This window comes from Aphis gossypii, chromosome 3 (assembly GCF_020184175.1).
Source record: "Aphis gossypii isolate Hap1 chromosome 3, ASM2018417v2, whole genome shotgun sequence".
Taxonomy (NCBI): Eukaryota; Metazoa; Arthropoda; class Insecta; order Hemiptera; family Aphididae; genus Aphis; species Aphis gossypii.
The window spans coordinates 19,229,947-19,252,491 of record NC_065532.1 but is presented as its reverse complement, the minus strand read 5'-3'; the positions used below and the strand labels follow the sequence as shown (position 1 = coordinate 19,252,491).

Sequence of the window (22,545 nt, the reverse complement as noted above, 5' to 3'; positions counted from 1 at the left end):
TTTGTTTTAACGTTTTTATGTAAATAAATGGAACCCTTTTTGGAGTACCTATATAATATACTACTTATTGATGTCATTGTAGTCTTGTGATAAATAAATATAAAATAATATATGTAATGCACATCTAGATATAAGATATCGTATAGCAATTATAGCTACTTACGAATGTATTTAGAACAAAAAAAAAAAATCAAATTAAAAAACAAGACCAATAACTTTTTTTATAATTATATTATGTGTATGGTATTATTCGGCTATCTACCGTATCCGGCGCTATGCATAGGTAATTTTACTACACTGATGCGTAGTTTAACAAAACGAAGCGGCCATAATACAAAACGTAAAGTGTACCTTTTATTATAGTAATAGTATGTAATATGTATGTAAGTATCTTTATTTCATTTATTTTAAAAAGAGAACATAATAAGTTACACAAAATAAGTTTTGTGTCTCTCTTGTAAAATTTGAATTTCGACGTATGTATGTGTATTATATAAAATTATAATTGGTATATTAAAATAATTGTTTAAAGCGATAGTTAAGCAATCGCCCACGACTCATCTCAGAATGTGTACATAAAGTCGACGATGGTCGATGAAACAATTATTATTGTCGACGTACAAATTATGAGATGTGACAACGATTCGGTGCTTTGAACGGTCCAGTGAGGTTTGAAGTATAGATCACTGCGTTCTAACTGATACTGACGTACTTAATCTTGAGACTCGAGTAGTTAAGATAGGGTAAAACGTATCCAATAATAATAATAACCAATGGAAAAATAGTATTGTAAGTCAGTAGAGCGTTAATTGACTGATACAATTCCATGCCCAATGGTGTTGTTTAATAATCATATTATTATTGTTATTCATTTAACGACGTTATAATAATTATTATATTATAATATATTTCCAGGGTGAAGAATAATGATATTATTAATCTGAGAAAAAAATTGTTTTTATTATCGATAAGTTTATTTATGATAATTTATAAACACCTTAAATTATTATTATTTTGCGTATGTATAAGGTATATATGCTGTACACTTTATAACATTTTATTATCGAAATAACTATAAGCAGGGGCGCCCATTGGGGAGGGCAAGATAGGGCACTTGTCCCCCCCTAGACAAAAAATATTATGAACTTGTAACTCAATAAATATTAGCATAATATTACCTATTATATAGTATCTTTATTATCATACATTTAAAATTTTTTTTTATTTTGACCCCCCCTAAAATGTTACCTATGGGCTCCCATGACTATAAGACAAAGAAACAGCCCCACAATTTGCAAACAACTATCCACGGGAGTGGAGCACACGGTTGACAACTATATAAAGACTGGGGTTCACCCGTTTGAAATTTTTTGTATTAAAAATATCATATTACAGGCCGGTAGTTGGTAGAATAAGTTACTTTTAGAACATTGTATTTTTATTATTAATATTGATTGAATTACTTAGAAATATTTGTTTATGCATACTTTTCAAAAAAATTGTTAGGTCTTAGGATTTTGTTGTAAGTACTTGTAATATTATTATGTTATGAATGTTATGATGAATGATGATTACGTAAAAAGTAAAAATTCATCAATATTTAAATGAATACCTAATTAATAAATATCTTATTAATTGTATAATATTGAATATATTAACCATTAATCATCATATAAACTGTCATTATATAACAATAACAACCTATCTATAATATCTTTATGGCACGGTTTTCATCAATCGCCATTTGACAGCTGTTGTTACCAATAACAATTTTTTGTAACCAATGGTAACCCAACGCAAACAAAAAAAAATCTTTTTTCTCAAGTCTGCAACAAATCCATATATGAGCCTCTCCTTAAAATGAAAATTTTGCAAAATTCTTAGTGCACTTGTATATAAACCGCATAAAACAAAACATATGATCAAATTTCATACTCATAGTTTTGGCGGTTCCAACTAGGCGCTAGACGATGATGAATCAGTGAGTTAGTCAGTGACTCAACACTCGAGACATGTTATTACTTATTATACATAGACGATAGATAGCAGCCGAACAGGTATGAAGATTGAATGATTAATATAGTAATAATTATGATAGAAATAATAATACAACTAAAATAATTTGGCGAATTATATTTATCAAAAAAAATAGGAATGTAATATAATAAACATCTTACTTGGATCGATCTTCACTCTAACTAGTCTAACTTCTAATTATTTAAGTATAAAATAATATAAGTAATAAGTATATAATCAAACCATATACATTCGTGTATAATAATTCATACATTTTATATAAGTAGGTATAATAAATAATAAATAAAAATATATACTTAATATATTAATATTAAAATATTACGTTTGACTTGACTTGAACTTCGTTTAACTTTAACTAATAATTTCAATACACATAACACATGTATATCGTACTCCTGAAATACAAGGTGTGCACTGTGCACTGCAAATAGAAACATCCATCTGTGAAGTAAATGGGGTAATACACACATTTGATCTATTTAGTATTCTATCATATTGTATTAAATAACTTAGTAAAAATTATTTTTTATACATTATTTCGGTTGACGCTTTAGTTGTAATTGTAAACGTTAAAAAACGTTTTTATAAACGGCGTGGATAAATCGCAGTGACTATTTATTATTATTTAGATGTATTACGACTTAACTATGTTAATAATTAAGTATATTGAATATACAACGATTACTATGGCGATGTTATGAGGATAAAAACATACTGTTACGAGGTTGACAAAACAATATTATTAGAGGTATATTTATGTCATGGCCTCCGCGAGGTCCTCATAAGGTACATTTAAGTTAAGGAGGGAGGGGAACACGGTACTTAAAGTACTATACTTTTATCATGACATTAAAAAATAAACATCAGGATTTTTTTTTTTCAAACGGCGAAAGCTTAAAAAAATCATTTCTAAGTTAACAATTTTATTATTATTGCAATTATTTTAGCTTTTATACCATCAGATTTTTGCCATTTAATTTCCGTGTTTAAGGAGATCTTGCCGCCTATAGGTCTATAGGGTCATCTCATGTTAAGCCACCATAATTCTCAAACATATTGAATATAATCAAATCGTAATGGAGAACGCTGTAATAAATATGATAAGACCATTGAACTAACTATCATATTTCAATAGAGCTCAATGGATACAAATATAAATTAGATAAAAATGATTCAACATTAGTCACTAGTCTCTTGCGGTCAGATTAATAATTTTAATTGCACATCCACTACGTTCGTATACTCTTCGCATATTTGTCATGTGTAATATGGTATTGGTCTATAGGTATCTGACAGACGCTGTATTACCATAATACGTTTTCCGGAGTTTTTGATTAGTTATTCACTATATTTATTACTATTTAGAGTATTTAAGTTTCGAAATTAAGCTAAAAAATCACGAAATATAGCTCTTAAAAATGTGCGTTTGTGCACCTCAAATGGCTTATTATATCTGTAAAAAACATTATTAAAATTAAATTACCTAACAATAATTTATTAAATTAAGGAATTTTAATTTGCAATGTTAACGTAAAACAAAATTTCAAGATTTCAAATTAAAACATAATATATTTTGCATCGGTACCTATTACAGACTACAGTCACAGCTCTGACAGCTCTTATATATCAACAACGTAATATAAATTACGCGCATGCGTAATTATGTCAAGTCCACTTAATTTTATTGGCCTCTAAGTTAAAATATTTAAACAATGCCTGTACAATAGTTCTATACTTCTATCCATTGTTATTGTACACAATTCATGATCTAAGCTACCTACCTAGGTATTTAATTACCTACTCTAGTGGCTACTTGCTTTAGTTTGTTTATTTATAGTCAGTAGGTAGGTACCCACTTTTTTTTTTTTTAAATTATTAAAAATTTTAAAAATCAACGTTAAATATTTTATGTTTTTACTTCATACTTTGAGAATAATAATATAACAATTTTTATTACAGCATAAATATTATCTCAGCCTTACCTGTATCTATAGTTGTGGTGTCTAGTGATAATATTAAATTATAGTAAACAACAACAACAACAACAACAATAAATTAATACTACACCCTACACAATTATACAGAACAATATAACCGACGACGTTCGTTCCTCTTATCTTATTTATTTTAACATCAGCTGTTGTGGCCGTCACCATTCCCGAATCCCGATAGTTGCTATCGCAATTACACTTTCGCACGTTTCAAGTTTTCAACTTGCTAGTTCAAACGAAGAGTTTACCGTATAAGACGTATCTATGTACACCAAACACTGTATATTTTTGTTTTTTCCCGATTGTAACTTTTCCACTCGTTTTATAATGTCGCATGTTTAATACTTTGTCCGACTATCGAACGTCCGTCAGATTGTCACAGAAATGAATATCATCTTTTCGACAATATGAGTTTTTTTTCCTTATGTGAGTATAGTATTATAAATTATAATCATGTTAAAACAAAAAATTTCACTTATGTCGGTCGTTGTGTAAATTATATAAAACAAAATCTGCCACAAGTATGCTGTATTGCTTATCTGACTACCCAAAGTCAGAGAGCCTGAGCTTATTTTCTTATTCATACTGTGGACTAACTCAATGATTTTATGCACTTCGAGGGGGTCCAACCAACACTATATAGATTACACCTATTTAAATATTACTCCAGTTCTTTTTCAGTTATAATATTTATGGCTTTGTATACAATTTGAGGTCTTAATATTAAAAGTTTTGTATATCAATGCAATCAATCTATAAAATAATATTTCTATACAGGAAATTAAATGATTAAGATTAATACCATGCTAAATACAAGGTAGTAGAATACTAGTTTGATCATAGGCGTGCGCAGAATTTTGAGTCAGGTATGATTAAATTTAATCTGATAATTCCCCTACCTACCCCTTGTCATGGTGACCAAAAAAAAATTATAATAAATAAAATTATAGAAATTTACAATACAAATTTCGAAGTGACCCATTTATTGGTGACTAGAAAATGTAAACAATCATTTTTTATTATTTCATGCAATATGTTGTACAATTCATAAATATTGATTTAAAATTTTAACATCTCGATGGGTATCCAGTATATCTTTAATTATGTAAATATCTAAAATATCTATGATTTTGATTTATTTTGTTATCAATTTTCTACGCCTTATTATTTTCTTAAGTACCAATCAGCCCTACCCGTGCGCACGCCTATGAGTTTGATGTTTACATCATCAAGTTTTTAACAAAACTATTATGAAGTTCCAAAAATAACTTTTCTAAATTTGTGTTGAATTTTCTGTAGGTACCTATGAATTAAGGTTGTATGAATTTATATATTATACATATTTTTTTAAGTAATAATACTACTAATTAGTATTAATCAACATCATATAGTCTTAAAGATATTTAAAATGAAATAGTTATACGTGTATGACTAATGTATTAGTTTTAAAAAAAAATTATTGATATTTTATTGATATATATATATTTTAGTGTCATTAATCATTATTAATGTGTTAGTTTATAACAATTTAATTACAAAAAAACAAGTTTACAAAATAAATATCTATTCAAGTAGTAAACTGTATCTATTGGTATATTATATAAATATTCATTTTGTTGACAGTTTCTAAGAATAATAATAGCTCTGCAGAAAAACCGAATAAAAAATCAAATAATATATTATCAAGAATGGTTGATCAAGACTTAGTGTTACAGGTAAATTCACTGTTCATACAAAATGATTAAACAATTAAATTTTAAATGTTTATTTTTTTTATAGGAAAAATTAGAAAAATTAGAAAAACAAAAGGTTTGTTACAATTTATTTGTATTTTATTAGTTGAATTGTATTCGTTTTAAAATTTATAATCGTTAACAGTATTTGAGAAAACAAATTCTTCTCAATGAAGAAAAAAATATTAAAAAATTGGAAGAAAATAAAATTCGTCTTCACCAGAAAAATAGCAATAATGATAAGGTAATAAAAATAGTCCTAAATAACTATTTAAATAAATATTTTAGTTTATCTGTTTTAGAAAAATTATTGTAGATACATTATTGAAAGCGTAATTATAAATTAAGTAATAAATAATAAATATTTTTATGGCACCTATTTTTCTGTAAGCTAATGTAATAAATAATAATTTATTTTTTATGCTAAGTACCTATATAGTATAGTATAGTATATCATAAATTAAGAAATATAAATGTTAGTGTTTTATAATTTTCTTTTATTCTCTTTGTCTTCTGCTCCTTAAAAATAAGATGTCAAAAATTATATAATACAATATTTATTGATTTATTTTTATATGTAGATGATTCAATTTTTATTAACTGATGAAGAATCTACCAATCAATTAGTATCTTCAATTCAAAAGGATAATCTGCTAAAACAAAAACAATTTTTGGATCATTTAAAAGATGGTACTATTTCAACTAGTGGTTAATTAACCAAATTATTTACCTGAGTTGTCTTTTTGCCTTGAGAAATAATTTAGGGTTGTTTTTCAAAGAAAAATATTATTATTAAATTAACATTTAAATTTATATTGGCAGATAAATGGTGAATAAGAAATATAAAGTATAATAATTATCACAGGATGATTTATAGTTAAATGTGCCATTTAAGATAATTTTATACAATTCTTTATTTATTAATTATGTTTTTCAGTTGAGAAAGCATCAAAAGAATTAATAAACGATACTCTTAACTTAAACCGTTCGTTTCAAATGAATTACTATGAAAAGTATAGTAAATGTGATACAATTAAACATATCAGTCATGATGATAAATTAAAATTAAGAGTGTAAGTATTTTCAATAATAATTAATTTAAGCAGTTATGAGCATGATTATTAGCATTGTTATTCGCATATAATAGTATATAAAGTATATAGCAATGGTTCTCAATCATTTTAGTACCGCGACCCAAATTTTCGCCGAAAAATCTTACTTTTCAAAAAGTAGTAAAAAACAAAATTTGTATTATATAAATATGTGTAAATTTTTATTAGGTATTTAGTACAAATTGTATTTATTACCCACGTAATTTTTGATACTTAATTTCTACAATAATATAAGTATATTAATTAATAATAGGTATAATAATATATTTAATATTAATTTTTTGGAATCTATATTATTCAAAAAAAATTTCGCGACCCACTAAAAATTAACTGACGATCCATTAGTGGGTCGCACCCCCCAAAAATTAACTGGCGACCCATACTTTGAGAAATGCTGGTAAATAGTATATATATAGTATTCAATATTATTTTCTGTTTATTAGAATTATCAGTATATTTATTTAAACATTAGTGGTGACTAAACTAAGTTCTAATTTATGGTTTAATTTTATTTATGTGTTTATGGTAATTACTTATTAAAATATTTTTTATTTTACAGAACTGATAATGAATTTACATTAAAAGTTGAACAAATAATTGATAAAGTAAATGTGCAACGCTGTTTACTTGTAAATAAATTGTCACATGACGATTGTTCTAAAATGGAAAAATTAACTAATCTTCTCAATACAAACAATTGTTACCGTCAAGTTCTAAAAGAACATTTGAAGTTCATGTATAATCAGCTCAAATATTTAACTACTGTTGAATTACAAAAACAAAACTCTCAGCTCAATAAGCAAATAGTGAGATCAACAATTAATTTATATAATATCTCCTTTAAAAATAGTTGTTTTCTTCATGAATCAATTGTTTTATAACAGAATAATTTATGCGATGAAAGAATTACAATTACAAAATTACTTGTGGATTTTATTGATAAAAAAAAGCAAAGCCAAAAATATCTAATTCAAGAATTAGAAGCTCAAAATGTTGAACTTGTAAGTAAGATTAAAATAATTTAAAAATTCATAATATTATTAGTTTAATATTTAAATAATTAATTAGACATATTACACAGATAACCTGTTAATACATGTTATTCAGCACATAGCTGACAGCTTTCTTAACTTTGAACGAGATAGCCAATAGGAATGTATTACTATTATACATTTGGAAAATAAAGTATTATATAAAAAGTCAATTATTAGCTTAATCTAGTTAAATGTACATATGCTAACAATTATATATATTATACATAAGTAATAGATTTTAATACCATACAGAATATAATATGTTACTATGTATTATATTTTTATCAACCAGCTAATACTTTCAATTGATAAAGTAAATCACTAAAAAAGGTTTGAATTTCTTTAATTAGGTACTTAAAAATTATTCTGATAAGATCTTAACATACAATTCTTAGAATTTTAAATGTAAAATGAAAAAAAAAATTGTAATTTGTAATAGTTTTAAATTAAAATATTTATTGTAATAAAATCCTTTAATTGACTTCATTTCATATAATTTTTTTTTATTAGTTATATCTATCTAAACAATTTTTAAGTTATTGTATAAGTATAATGTATATATAGATTTCAAAACAACTAAATTAAATTTTGTTTTTGATAAAGATTAAAAAATTATATTTATTACTTTTGTCTTTTTTAAAGGAAACTACTACAAAGTGGTTATCACAGTATTCAAAACTGGTTAATGACATGCCGTCTGAGTTAACATTTTCCAAAAGCACTATTAACCCAACATTACTACATAGGGTGTGTACAGCTGGTGGTGGTCATCTTCTGTTATTTATTTTGGAAAATGATCTGAAATTGCCTTTGACAAAAGAATACCTAGCAAAAGTATAATTGATATTATTTATTTATGTTCTCAATATCTATTATAAGTATGTTTATTTATTAGATGGGTGTTAATAGTTGTGATGATCAAGAAATATTAATTAATACTTTAAATTATTTTCCTATGCCATCTGCTCCAACCGAAAATGAATTTCCTCCATCAGCTCCATTTATAGAGGAAATTGAATGTGTTGTCTGCATGGAAACAAAAGTAATATTTTATTCTATTATTATTCTAACACAGTTGTTGTTTACTAGTAATAACATTCACAAATTATAAATAATGGGGTAAATTATTATTTATTGGTAATAACAGTATAAAATATGTACTATAACTTTTGAGGTAATGTAAGATCATTAATAAATTTATATTATAATAATTGAATATTATAACTAATATAATGTGCACACATAAAAATAAAAATATGACATACAAAGTCAATAAATTATTTATTTTATTGCGCCACCTAAAATTTCAAATATAAGACTTTATTTAATACATTTTTAAACAATTTCATTTTTAAATAGCCACAAAAATATATTTATATATATATATATATGCAAAATTATAAAAGTTTACTGTTTGAAGAACTTATACTTTTAAACATTAAACATTTTTTTTTATTATAGATTTTTAAATAACTCCTATATTTTAATGCATAATAATTAAATTGTATAAGCAATTGTTAACCCTAATATCAAATTAATAGCTCATTTATATACTTAATTTTTAAATTTCCTTGTAATAATTAAATATTCAATATTTACTTAGTAATTTAAAACTTGGAATTAAATACACTTTAAAAATGAATTGGTATTTTATATTGAACTCACTAAACATGAATTTTAATAAAATAATAAATAAAGGTAACTTGCTTGATATTAATTATAGAAACATAATATTCATTACAACTTTTCATTAACAATACATACATTGTATGTGTATTTCAGTATTAAACTTAATAAATAAATAATATACAGTAGAAATCGTTTATAATGACGTTCAAGGAACCAAGGAAAATAGGTCATAATAACCAAAATAATGAAAAAAAAAAATTGTAACTTCAATACATATAGAAAAAAAGTAATGATAAAAATATTTAAATGAATTAATTAAATTATTATTTTAGAATTAAATAATTTATAAAATGTTGTTAAAAAATCTGTTATTTTAAATTGAACTTTGTATAAAAATTACACTCTATTTTCCTCGGTATTTTCTTTCTAGTTCTTCAAAATGTGTTTTTGGACTAAATTTTTCCAATATAATCAAAAATAACCGTTATAACATCATTATAGCTATTATATAGACATCATAACAATCGATACAAATTAGTACATGTAATAAAGGAGTTTTGCAGGGACTTTCAATCTAAGGTTATTACAACCAGTGTCATTATAAATGGTTTCAACTCTTTATATATATAAAAGAACAGGCTTTTTTTAAGTACCTATTTTGTGACAATGCTATTTAACTTTTTTCCAATTTTTTTTTCACAAAACTGTTCTTAATACCTTCTTAAATGTTACCACCTCCCCTGATTTTCAAAATTTTGATTTTAAAGGGTTGAAATCTTTAAAAAATAAAATAAAATGAGTTAAGTTGTTTCACCAATTATATAAAAACCACGAGATGGCACATTATTGTATCTTATCCACTGTAGTAAAAATATAAAAAATGATATAACTTTGTAACTTAAGGGTTAGAAATTATAAGCTTACATGCACATTTTGCAGGATCTACAATCCACTACACGTGGATTGCCTACCTGATAATGTACTGCTCGTTTAATCATAAGTCTCACGGGCAACGCCAAGCTTAATGGCTATAATATAACCCGACTAATTCATTGACTGATACACGTAGAGCAGAATTTGATCAAGGCTTGCAATTTACAGTATATACACAGTAAATTTGTACCTTAAATTTAGTGTGTAATAAGAAAGCATTTTACAAAATTTGCACTTAAAAGTGGTGCTTGCATAATTTTTTGAAATTCAAAATGATCAATGAAAATATCTAAGTTTTGAACACCATTAAACCGAATATTCAAGAACAAATTAAACAAAGTTTGAATCATATTATAGAATTGGCATTTTTAACGGGAAACTAAGTGCACGGGGTCAGCTATATTATATAACATAATTAATAGTCATTTAAATAATTGCTTAGAAAATGAATAACTGTTTAATTTTTAGTTTAGATATATGTTTTGAAATTTTTTTCTAAGTTAATTTTGATTATATTAATTCATATTTTATTTTTTTTTTCAGTTTGATGTTTTGTTTGTTCCTTGTGGACACTTATGTTGCTGTTGGAAGTGTTCAGAACAAATTTCATTATGTCCTATGTGCAGAACTGAAATCTTACATAAATTTGATGTTAAAAATATTACCTGACTATTACTAATATATTTATTGGATTTTATCTTAGCATTGATGTTATTAACTATTGATTATTTATTATTGTTATAGCATTTATACAGCAGAAATAGCTTTTATTAGCGTTCATATTACTTATTCATTAATAATACCTAAAGACTAATTTAGCTTATATAAAATTATATTTTTACACTTATTTTCATATACTATTATTGTTAATACATGTTAATACATTATAATACATTTATTTTATTTTTTATTGTACTAGAAATTACATTATTTTATAAAAATAATAAATGTTCAAAAAAACTTAATAGTTATCATAATTCCAGATCATCATCAACCAAATCAATCACATCTGCATCGTCTGTGTTTTTGTTTGGTGTTGGCTTTTTGGTATCTTTCTTTTGTTGTTTTGTCGACTTGAAGTCTACAGGAAAATAAACAATAAAACAATTTTAACACATAAAACAAATATTTTGCACAAAACCATTTAAATACTCTAATAGATTTTAATGAGATACCATATGTCTAGTATAGTGACATAAAGCATTGCAAAATGTACATTATAGTTCTAACATTGAATAAATATGTAACACAAATGCAATCATTCATCGTTCATTTGAATTAGGATTACTCACTAATTGCATATAGCAACAAGAGGTTGAAAATATATATTTACTCGTCTCTTGTCCTTGGACCACTAGTGTAAATCAATTCCAAATTAAAATAATGAGCAATAAATTATTGCATATGTATACTACACTGAAGTGTAACTCAAGTGTTATTTAATCTATGATTCTAGTAACGGATGATAATCAAAAACTAATGAGTAAGTAATGCAATTTAGGCTTTAGAGAAGTATAGGAGTAATAGATATGTATACAGATAAGTATTATTTTTTTTTCTAGAAAAGGTAACAAAATTCTGTGATAGTAATGCATTAATACCTAATATTGATCAATTATCATATATATTTTTTTTAAACTTGATTATTAGTGAAAATTTAAACAAATAGAATTGTTTAATTTTGTGAGAATGGTAAAAACTGTGAATTCAATTTACTTTTCAATTACAATAAATGTATATATTTTAAAGCACCATATTTGTTATTACAACTAATCATACGGTAAATAAAAAATTAAATAATATTTTATTATATTAGGTACGTAGGTAATCTAATCTCTTACAGTAAAAACTATCAATATTAATTAAATTCAGAATCATAAATTTGTAGATAATTTGATATTATTAAAAATTCAAATAAGACTTCACCGAAGTAATACCATACTTCAGGAAAATGTGTTAATATTATATTGATTAACCTAAACGGGCTAAGTTAATACTTTGACCTAACATTTTTCTTAAAGATATGTTGGAATTTATTAACCTAAACATAAAGGTACACCTAATAGACAACTTAAAATACTTTTCACCGTCACGGTTATTAAACACCAATGACAAAACTTTTACCCATCCACTTACTAGCACAAGCAAATGGTGGTAAATCGTATAATGTAATGATTGTAGTGTATCGGCATACCTTCCAACAGTTGTTGTAATGGTTCGATCAGACACTCGAAATCGACCTGAGACAATGCTTCCAGTACATCTTGGGCACTGATGGTCTTCTTGTTTCTGCTGGTCGCGATCGTGGTAGCTTGATTGCTCACGTACAATATAAATACGGATGCCGCTCTGGCCAAAGCGGTCTTGGCTTCTTTCGACACAATGATGTTGGCCGGTAACACTTCCTTGGCGATGCGGGTGATCGCGGTCACCGGTAGATTTAAATCTTCCAGACGTTCGGCCATTGCGATGACCTATGACGACAATACCTATGTTACGAAACTATAGACCGATCACGTAGCATTTAACGAAACCGTAATGGGCTATGCTTAATGAAATTGGTCGACAAGACTAATGAATAATGATCAAGACCAAATCCACGTGACGGCCGACGGTTGGGGACGATTTGCAGATTTGTTAAACGGTCGAACACACTTAACAACAAAAACAAAACCGACAACTGACAAGGACCGAAGGACGGCTGCAACAGTGAGCCGCGAGCGGTATAGTCGCGCACTGAAACGCTTTGTTTACGAATTGCGATAACATCGAAAATTAAAACTAAGGCGGGAACGAGTAAATAGTTATTGACGTGATGATAACAGTAATAGTGATAAGAAACTTCGTATGCATTTATAAAACAATCTAACCACAAAGATAGCGCCACATATTTCATTCGTGGCTTAATTTAAATATTATTATAAATAAATACGTACAGTATGTAATATTTATCCATTTGGTCATTTTTTCGGTCATCAAAGAGAGAAAACTTAGCCCCAGAATTGTTTAGCGATTGATTTTAATCATAACTATGAGGTTTACTCGTGATTGCATCGAATTTATAAAAATAATTATCATTATAATTTAAATAAATTGTTTTATAATAATGTGCGTGTTTAAAAGATTGACTGCTGTGAAAAATGCGATAATTACGAATTACTTAATTTGAAACTTTCGACCGTCCTAAAAATATCAATTTCGACAAAAAACTGTAAAGGTCAAAGTCCCTCATAAGAAATAAAACAATCCAATTCCATTTTCGAAAAAACAGTGATTCCTATTAAAAGACATTTATTTTAGTGTGCATGCACGGACAAAAATAATTGAAATTTATCAAAAACAGTGTACTTATTGGCCTATATACGGCAAAAAAAAAAACCGAATCAAATTCAAGGCCGTGCGTTAAAAATATTTCCTGTTACATTTAAAATTGAACACTCAGCACACGGTAGGTACACAGCCGACTAGCCGAGTCGTATCCCGTATAACCTAACATAATATCAAAGACAACGATTTCATTATTACCTAATTATAATTTTACTAATTAGTACAAAACTAAAATTAATTTTATTAGGCATTTCATTTTTTTTTCACAGAATAGCGCTATAACCTATAAGTATTGATAAAAATAATCTAAAATTAATTTAAAAAGTTAAATTATTCAAATTACATTTATTATTATGTATGTTTGCATATCGTATTATGTATACAAGATGTATAATTATAATTTTTTTTTGAAAATTTCATATTTTTTCAGCAGCCTGGGCTACTTATGTAAAAATATCGTCAAACCACTTTTTTTTTCATCATAATTTACATATAGTAGGTACACTGTATAGTGTATAGTCATAGTGTTAGTGTAAACCTTAGATCATATACTATGATATATGATATATGTATATGATCTAAGGTGTAAACACATAAATTTTAAGTGTGTTTGGTACGTGCATGAGGTTGAAAAGTAATTAATATTTATTTGTGTTCATTTATATTCAAATAAATTATAAAAAAATTGGAAAGTTTTTTTGGATATAATTTTTGTCATGCATACAGCATATAAAAAATATCTATACTACTCATTTATATAAATAACGTTAATACATATTGTTATGATTCATACCTATTAAATTGTACGCATTGAGGTTTACAAATAATATATTTTAACGTTTATGCATCGGCCATCGCGATTCGCGAATTTGTACATTTTTTGGCAAGCTGCAAGCGCTTGCAACGCAAGTGGTATTAGATTAATCGATATTATAATGTATAATGTGATTTTAAATAAAAAATAATCTTATACTTTAAAAATAAAAATAAAATAGATTTTTTCAATAAAATAATATTATAAAGGAATCCAAAGATACAACTTAACTACACTTATCCAAAAAAACGTAAAAAATATTTAAAAATATTGACTGCTTTAAACTAAACTAAAATATTTTTTTATATTAACTTTAGACTCTGCGAGTTAAATTTATTATTTGTTAATCATACAATTTAAACATCTTGTATTCACTTAACTCGATTTAAGTTAATTATTTTTAGTAACCTTGTCCGCCTTTGTCGATAATTAGTACAACCATAAAATTACGATTAACGTTTTTGCATTCTATAATCGATAGGCCTGTAATACAGATGACCTATTGACTTGCTGGAAAAAGAAAGACCTATCGACTTATTTGAACCATAAATATTAGACAATATTATGTTTAATACTTTAATCTAGGCTCGAACTGTATCTGTTTCTTGTATCTAGTTTACATATAGTACCTAGATAAATTTAAACAATTTAAACAATTTAAACATTTCAACATCATGTTTAATCTATGGTTTAAAGGTCCATGCTATATTTAGCTACAATCTATGACATAATAATTCGTTTTGTGATGATATCACTGTTATCACTTATCAACAATAAACCGATGCCGTCCGGTCCCGGCCCGTCCCGTCCGCCGCCCATCCATCGTCGTGTGAATTACCATCATCGAGTGGTTTGAAAAAAAAAAAACGAATAGGTAGGTAGGTCGAGTTTTTATTACTTCATAATTTCGGTGTCACTCGGCCGTGTTTACTGTTCAGTATGCCGTTCGTGGAATCGGCGTCGAAAACCGTCGCGTCCAATGAATATAATATTTAATTTTTTTAATCCAAGAATGTGATTTACATAAATTATTCGAATGGCCGTTGCTATATAGTGCATGTACACCTTCAGTTTGCGTTCGTCCGCTGTCGCGTGTGCGATGTCGGAAGTGTCGTAGAGTTTGTCGCTTGATTATTGTTCACTCTATTCTTATTCGCCTTTGAACCTGCGATAATTCGTCCGTTATTGTCGCCCGACTGCTTAGCTCGGATTTGTTTAGTTTTTTTTTTTTTTTTATCCGTTAACGTTTTCGTACCTACCTACAGCCGATCTACTTACATTGTATACTCGCGGGAAGCCCGAAGAAAATTTGACGACCTCGTGTGGAAACTGGTGGCTCAGTCATGGACGCTTTCAAGGATTGCATAGATTACCTAAAAGACCCGGAACTGGTCGCCCGTTTTCAAAGGTCCTTTGGAGTGATGCGGTACGACTCGTCGGACAATGGTGCTACCATTCCGTCACTGGACAATGGCGAATCCAAGACCAGCAACGGAAATACAGTGCGCAAGTTAAACGAAATCGATCATGTCACTAACAAGTTTTGGTATTACTTGTTTTTGTTTGGCACGTACCTTGGTGACGAAATTGGTTATGCTGTCATAATACCGTTCTTGATATGGAACATAGACTCGGCGGTTGCTAGGAAAATGGTGCTCGTCTGGGCGGTCGTTATGTACATTGGTAATAATGATTGTTGTTAATGTTTAAATGAGATTTCTAACAACATTATTTTCATGTTAACTTCTGTTCAGGCCAGTCCATTAAAGACATAGTACAGTGGCCGAGACCGCAATGTCCTCCCGTCATTAGACTGCAAACAAAATGGTCAATTGAATATGGAATGCCTTCGACTCATGCTATGATTAGTATTGCGTTACCATTTTCTGTTTTTTATTACATTTCAAATCGATATCAAGTACTTAATTAAAAAAAAAATATTCAAACTACCTAGTTACATTTTGTTGGTTTCATTAATTTTTATTTGAAAAACTTTTTTAGATCGACAACAACATTGGTATCTTAATAGTATTTCTATGGTGCATGTTAATTTCGCTTAGTCGTTTATATTTGGGCATGCACTCAGTTTTGGTAAGTTATTTATTTAAAATTGTTTTATATTAAAAAAATAATACATTCCTATATTATCTAATCTTAACATTAAATAAACAATTATTGTTTAAATCACAAAAGAATTGATTCAATGGTTATCAAGGTTCCTTGTAATAGTTAGGTCTAGTTTGGTGTTAATACTAAACAATCAATGTTGATTGTTTTTTATTTTCTTAAAAATAATAGTGGGGAAATCTCGTAATTTTATTATTCAAATTAGTATTTATTGTATATATTATAAAGATTCTCTGTGATTTTTTAATGAATTTGGTTAGTGTAATTAAAATGGAGAATATATTAGCCTTGTCTTATTAGTTATTTTATTAGTTATTATGTAATATGTTTATATGATTGCATCAAAATCGCTTGACATTTACCTACAGATATTCATTTCCTTATTGATAATTTAACTCATTCAATTATTATTAAAAATAAAAATACTTGTAGGTGGATTCAAAACCGTTTTAATGCTATAGTACGTGTTTCTTTGTTATAAACATACTTAAGTTACCTAGAATAATTTAACATTGTGATGTGTTTGGAATTTGTTAAGTATATATTTTTAAAGATAAAATAGTTTTATAATAATATGGCATTTATTAACAGCTATCTATGTTTTTATCTTTAATGTTTGAAATAACTTTAAAAAGTAAGTACATTCAATAGAAGTTGGAAATTAATTAATATTTAAATTTTTTCTCCAGAACGAATTCTGTTTGAAAACAACTAGATTTTATTATTGCTCAATTTATTATGTGTCAATAATTAGAATTTTATTTTAAATTAACCTCCACTGATATGGCATTCACATTCATATTGATTAATAAATCCCCAAGAAATACATTTTTTATAATGAATGTCACTATTAACATGACGTCAAAACTATTATAATATCCATACACACATATTTTTACGAGATTTTTAGAGTAGAATAATATGAATATTAAAACAGTTATTTTTAAACAAAAAATACATTTACTTTTATTAATCATTAATTATAAATTAAATGTTTCTTATTATACCTAACCAAATTATTTTAAATCTAAATGACTAATATAAATATATATAATATATAAAGTGATACTTTTATTTATAAAACAAAACAACACTAATTGGTTCATAATCTTATCATATTTTTGAATAGTTTTTTTTACAAAATTTCTTATCGAAATAAAACATTTAAAATATATATATATCTTTTTAAGTTTTTTACTTTTTTGAATGACAGTATAACATTTTAAATAAAATTTTTGAAACAATATTTTTCAGGGTATTTTAACACTTAAAAATTTATATAGAGAATGGTTATATAAGAAATTTACGATATAAATAGTAATGGTACTATTTAAACTGTAAAGTTATGGTTAGCAGGTGGAGTTATATGGGAATAATCCATAAAATAATGGTCTACTACTCTCCTCACGTAAGCTTTTAATAAATAAATATTTATAACTCTTAAAATCTCATCTGAATTAAAATTTGTATGTATTTAAATACTCTGAAAAAAATTCTGCTTCAGAATATGAAGTTATGAATGTACAATGTCATTCAATAAAGTAATAAACTAAAAAAATTATTACTAAAAATTACTGTTTTATTTCACTGGAAAATGATTTTAAAAAATATAATTAGATTTTGAAATAATGAGTGTTGTTTAATAAAAGAATCACCCATTATATATTAAAAATATATTGAAATAATAGCTACTACTTTTTGAAAACTAATTTTGTTGCAAACATTAACTTGTACATTAATTTAGTTATATTATAAAACTACAGAATTATTACAAATTATTAACTTATTATATACCTAAATAAATTAAAATAAATAAATTAATTGATCATTATTAAAATAATCTTAATTTTTACTATTTTTTTTTTTTTTTTTATAAACAGTTTTTTGTCCATTTGTATGTTACTTATTAATTACTAATTAGTATTGGTTAGAGTGCAAAAGTCTGTCGTTTAAGGTTACTCATGTCATTGATTAAAATATTTTTCAATGCTCTCATATAGGTATAAGTTAGAGGTGTAAATATACCTGAAAATAAAAATAAAATATAAATCAATAATACTATATATTGGCACAGGGTCAACATATAATCTGGTTCTTCTATAGAAGGGTGTTGCATGGGGATGCGCAGAAGAACCAATTTTTGTCGGATGGCGGTATGTTCTTTCGCTGGACAAAGTATAGGTATATTATTATTCAGAATGTATGTTTTACCATAATCCTATTAATTTGGAAAATTTTTATTATGAAAAATCAAAACATTTTTTCCTTACAATAAACAATTATTATTATGAACCAAATAATATAATAAAATATATTGATAACATATAATTTTATTCATGATTTTTATATGTATTTATTCTCTCAATATAATGTTTATTTTGTGTCTTCATTTGGTTGATATAAAAATATATTATTTATTTATTTTTATAATATTTTCAAGTTGAAAAATATGTAAAAACAGTGATAGTCTAGTTAATTCTCAAACACTGCAAGTAATTTATAATAACATAAATACCAAAAAAATTTACTAATAGCATAATTGTAAATAATATTATTCACTGCTCATTAAAGAAAAACTATTAAAATATAATAAAACAAATTAAAATACCTATACATTTGTATAAATATTAAAATGTTTTAAAATTTTTATCCATTTTTATTCTAGGATGTGATTGCTGGTCTGCTATTAGCTATTGTTTTATTGATTCCATTTGTACCATTGGCTGATGTATTAGACCGTTATCTTATGTATAGTAATTGGACTCCATTGATACTTATTGTTGTTACTGTGAGCTTAATACTCATTTACCCAACTAGTGATCAGTGGACACCTACCAAGTAAATTATATTTAAAATAAATTATTTAGTTTTTAAGGTTCTTAACAAGACAAGGAATTTTCTTATATATTACAATGGTTTTTTTTACCTAGTTTATTTTGCTTATTCATATTACTTTTCTTATTAATAAAGAGTGATCTGAAATTTTATTGTATCTTTTTTCTGTTTTATGTATTTGGCTACTATTTATGATAAAACAAAAAATACTTTGAAATAAAATTGTGTTTTGGTGTCCAAAATAGATTACTCTTGTAAGAACACTTTACTGATAATTGTTTTAATTGTTTTCGTCTTGTTCAAAGATACATCATTATCATATGTATCATATTTTTATTATGGTACAAATAATTTGTCTAGAGCACAGTATTGGTTTTTTTTTTTACTTTTAAGTTTAGACCAGTGGCGGGCCCAGGATTTTGAAATTGATGGGGGGGGGGGGGGTTCAAAGGTTTAGTTGGAAAAATACTAAAAATAGTTTATAAATATAATAATGGTGATAATATTATGGTTAATGTTTTTAACCGTATCAAGTTAATATTAATAGGTATGTTTATGATATTAACTATAGACAATGAATGCGACTTGATAAATAATAAGTAATAAACTAATAATTATTATGAATTATGAATATTGAAGGATAAGTGATAACTATAATATAAAATACTATTTAATAATTTTCTTGATCCTTTGATGGGGGGGGGGTTAATCCTTATCCTCCCTGGGCATGCCTCTGGCTTGGACATATAAATAAGTGATAACTATACATATTACATACATATTATTGTGTTTCAATTAATTAGCTTTTAAACAAAAAGTTTTCGTACATTAATATACAATTACATATAAATAAATAATAACTAGGTAATATACAAGTTATAATTAAAAATAAATAATATTTTTTATAAATTTTAATGATAATTTAAGTGATATTATTGTTTTTTAAATTTTTTTTATATCAATTTTTCTTTTAATCTTTGTATATGTTATTTTGTTTTTAATGTAAATGTATGTTTTTGTTTCAGGGGTGATACAACTCTAATTTTAGCAACTTGTGCGGGCTTATTGACAGGAGGTTGGTTGAATGTCAAATTAGGTATACAGGATGATATTCGTGTTATAAATCCAATAAATAATTCTGTCAGTTGGCCTTCAATTAATTATTTGGGTAAGTACTTATACTATTGAGAATAAAAAATAGATGTTTATATAGTTTTTTTTATGTATTTTCTTTGTTTGAACTGCTAATTTAAATTTTAAAAAAACTGTAAAACATTGCATAAATAACACAAATAAATAATATTTTTAAAGAAAAATTTAAAGAAATAATATCTAATTTTTTAAGCCAATTGTTTATGTATCAATTTTTTTCCAATTTTTCATAACAATATTTATATTTTTTTGTATTTTAATGGTTTTGTGTTTTTTATTAATAATATTTATCTATTTTCTAAGAAAAAATGTTCAACAAAAATACCTAATACGATCATCAGACTTGAGATCTTGTTGGTTATTAGTTGTATTACATTAATAATATGTATATTTTGAGTTATTATTTCCAAGGAATTTTAACTAAGAAATATACAATTAATTTCTTGTTAGGATGATGAATATATTAATAAAGATTTAAAATATGTAATTTTATAATTTTTTTATTTATTTATTAGGTGTGATTGTGATCAGAAGTTGTTTGGGCTATGGTTGCATAGTCTTGTTATTCTTAATTATTAAGTACTTCCTTTGTGTTATTGATAAAATTTTAATAAAAAGTGGTATGAAAATAATTGATGATGTATTGAAGAGGCATATTCCTTTGTTAGATATTACTTACAAATATTTTACATTTTACTTGGTATCTTTAAATATTTTTATTTTGATACCACTTTTGCAAAAATTGTTGTTTCTACCAAGAGAGTCATTTTACCATGAAGCTAAGTAGTTAAATGAAATTGTTAATTTAATTTAATATTATGGCCTGTTACCACCTTATTTATGTAAAATTCATACATGTAAGCTTTAATATATGTGCTTTAATGATACTTAAGTTCTTAAGTTCAATAATTGTATATATTTTTTTTAACTGTATCTCATTTTGAACAAAATATTTGTTAACAGTCAATCTAAGTATATTATGAGTTCATTATTATATAACATTTCCGACTTTAATTTAATTGTTATTATTGTAAAATTAATACTAAAATTATTTATATTTGAATAATATAATTTTATATCAATTTTTTTTTTTGTGTGTATAATACTATAAATTAAGGAGACTGTGCACTGAAAAGTAAAAATCACAATACACTGTTTGAAACCTATAAATATTCTATTGAGGCAGCGCTTTCATTGATTAAAACATAATATTACTAATGAAGCTGTCTAATATATTATTATTTATGATATGATGTAATATTTTTATACTTTTATAAATCAATCAAAATATTCTTATGTCTTTATGATTATTGTGTGTCAGATTATTTTTAATTATGTCATAAAAAATGCTCCTTTATTATTTGATTGTTAATATATTAATCAAAACATTCATTATTAATTACTGACTAGAATCTACACTGCATAGACTTATGGTTAATGATAAAACTGTAAGTCCTAAGTTTAAGGTAATACTTTGATTTATATTTTTTAATCACTAGAGCTCAAATTTAAATAAAAATTTATTTTTTTACAAATGTCTCAAAACATTGCTTTCCACGCATACCTAAAATTTGTTTTGTATAGAATTTATCTAAGAACTTTAAAATTTTTATTTTTATACACTAAATTTTTCCAACATTTTATAGGAATGGAAAAATTTGATGAAAATGTTCCATAAATTACACTAGGTAGGTACTAAAAAGAAAAAAACCTAGTGTTATGATAGTATTTACTTTACGGGTATTTATTATTATTTTTTCTTTTTTATCTGTGTATTAACCGGCCAAAAATAAATAAATATAAAATAAACACTACTTGTAT

At 25.6% G+C, this 22,545-nt stretch overlaps 3 protein-coding genes across 5 annotated transcripts; 2 read left to right on the top strand and 1 right to left on the bottom strand.

Annotated features, from left to right (window-relative positions):
- The first annotated feature begins 1,809 nt into the window (after positions 1-1,809).
- On the top strand, positions 1,810-11,174 carry LOC114119349 (E3 ubiquitin-protein ligase LRSAM1-like). 3 transcript variants are annotated; one of them, XM_027980870.2, is made up of 11 exons: positions 1,810-2,057; positions 5,652-5,743; positions 5,808-5,837; positions 5,907-6,005; positions 6,343-6,451; positions 6,699-6,834; positions 7,433-7,679; positions 7,758-7,874; positions 8,550-8,741; positions 8,803-8,949; positions 11,013-11,174. In XM_027980870.2, the coding sequence occupies exons 2-11, from the start codon at positions 5,717-5,719 to the stop codon at positions 11,136-11,138; spliced, it is 1,230 nt and encodes a 409-aa protein (XP_027836671.1). In that variant the 5' UTR covers positions 1,810-2,057; positions 5,652-5,716; the 3' UTR covers positions 11,139-11,174. The 3 variants fall into 3 exon arrangements, with proteins under 3 accessions (XP_027836671.1, XP_050058850.1, XP_027836670.1); XM_050202893.1 differs by lacking the exon at positions 1,810-2,057 and adding an exon at positions 2,064-2,082; XM_027980869.2 differs by lacking the exon at positions 1,810-2,057 and adding an exon at positions 4,070-4,454.
- A 175-nt stretch (positions 11,175-11,349) lies between these two features.
- Positions 11,350-13,222, bottom strand: LOC114119350 (DNA polymerase epsilon subunit 3). The gene is made up of 2 exons (XM_027980871.2): positions 12,664-13,222; positions 11,350-11,550 (listed from the first exon to the last, which is right to left on the bottom strand). Exons 1-2 carry the CDS (start codon positions 12,932-12,934, stop codon positions 11,441-11,443), a joined length of 381 nt encoding a protein of 126 aa, XP_027836672.1. The 5' UTR covers positions 12,935-13,222; the 3' UTR covers positions 11,350-11,440.
- Positions 13,223-15,405: 2,183 nt separating this feature from the next.
- LOC114119359 (sphingosine-1-phosphate phosphatase 2-like) lies at positions 15,406-22,084 on the top strand. The gene is made up of 6 exons (XM_027980882.2): positions 15,406-16,293; positions 16,365-16,528; positions 16,612-16,701; positions 19,403-19,575; positions 20,598-20,740; positions 21,240-22,084. Exons 1-6 carry the CDS (start codon positions 15,954-15,956, stop codon positions 21,509-21,511), a joined length of 1,182 nt encoding a protein of 393 aa, XP_027836683.2. The 5' UTR covers positions 15,406-15,953; the 3' UTR covers positions 21,512-22,084.
- The last annotated feature ends 461 nt before the right edge of the window (positions 22,085-22,545 follow it).

Coding starts and splice junctions, on each gene's coding strand:
- LOC114119349 (XM_027980869.2), top strand. Junction 5,744..5,807: donor ATCAAGACTTAGTGTTACAG/GTAAATTCACTG, acceptor TTTTTTTTATAG/GAAAAATTAGAAAAATTAGA. Junction 5,838..5,906: donor AAAAATTAGAAAAACAAAAG/GTTTGTTACAAT, acceptor AATCGTTAACAG/TATTTGAGAAAACAAATTCT.
- LOC114119359 (XM_027980882.2), top strand. CDS start 15,954: ATGGACGCTTTCAAGGATTGCATAGATTACCTAAAAGACCCGGAACTG. Junction 16,529..16,611: donor ACATTTCAAATCGATATCAA/GTACTTAATTAA, acceptor AAACTTTTTTAG/ATCGACAACAACATTGGTAT. Junction 20,741..21,239: donor GCCTTCAATTAATTATTTGG/GTAAGTACTTAT, acceptor TTTATTTATTAG/GTGTGATTGTGATCAGAAGT.
- LOC114119350 (XM_027980871.2), bottom strand. CDS start 12,934: ATGGCCGAACGTCTGGAAGATTTAAATCTACCGGTGACCGCGATCACC. Junction 11,551..12,663: donor ATTACAACAACTGTTGGAAG/GTATGCCGATAC, acceptor ATTTTCCTGTAG/ACTTCAAGTCGACAAAACAA.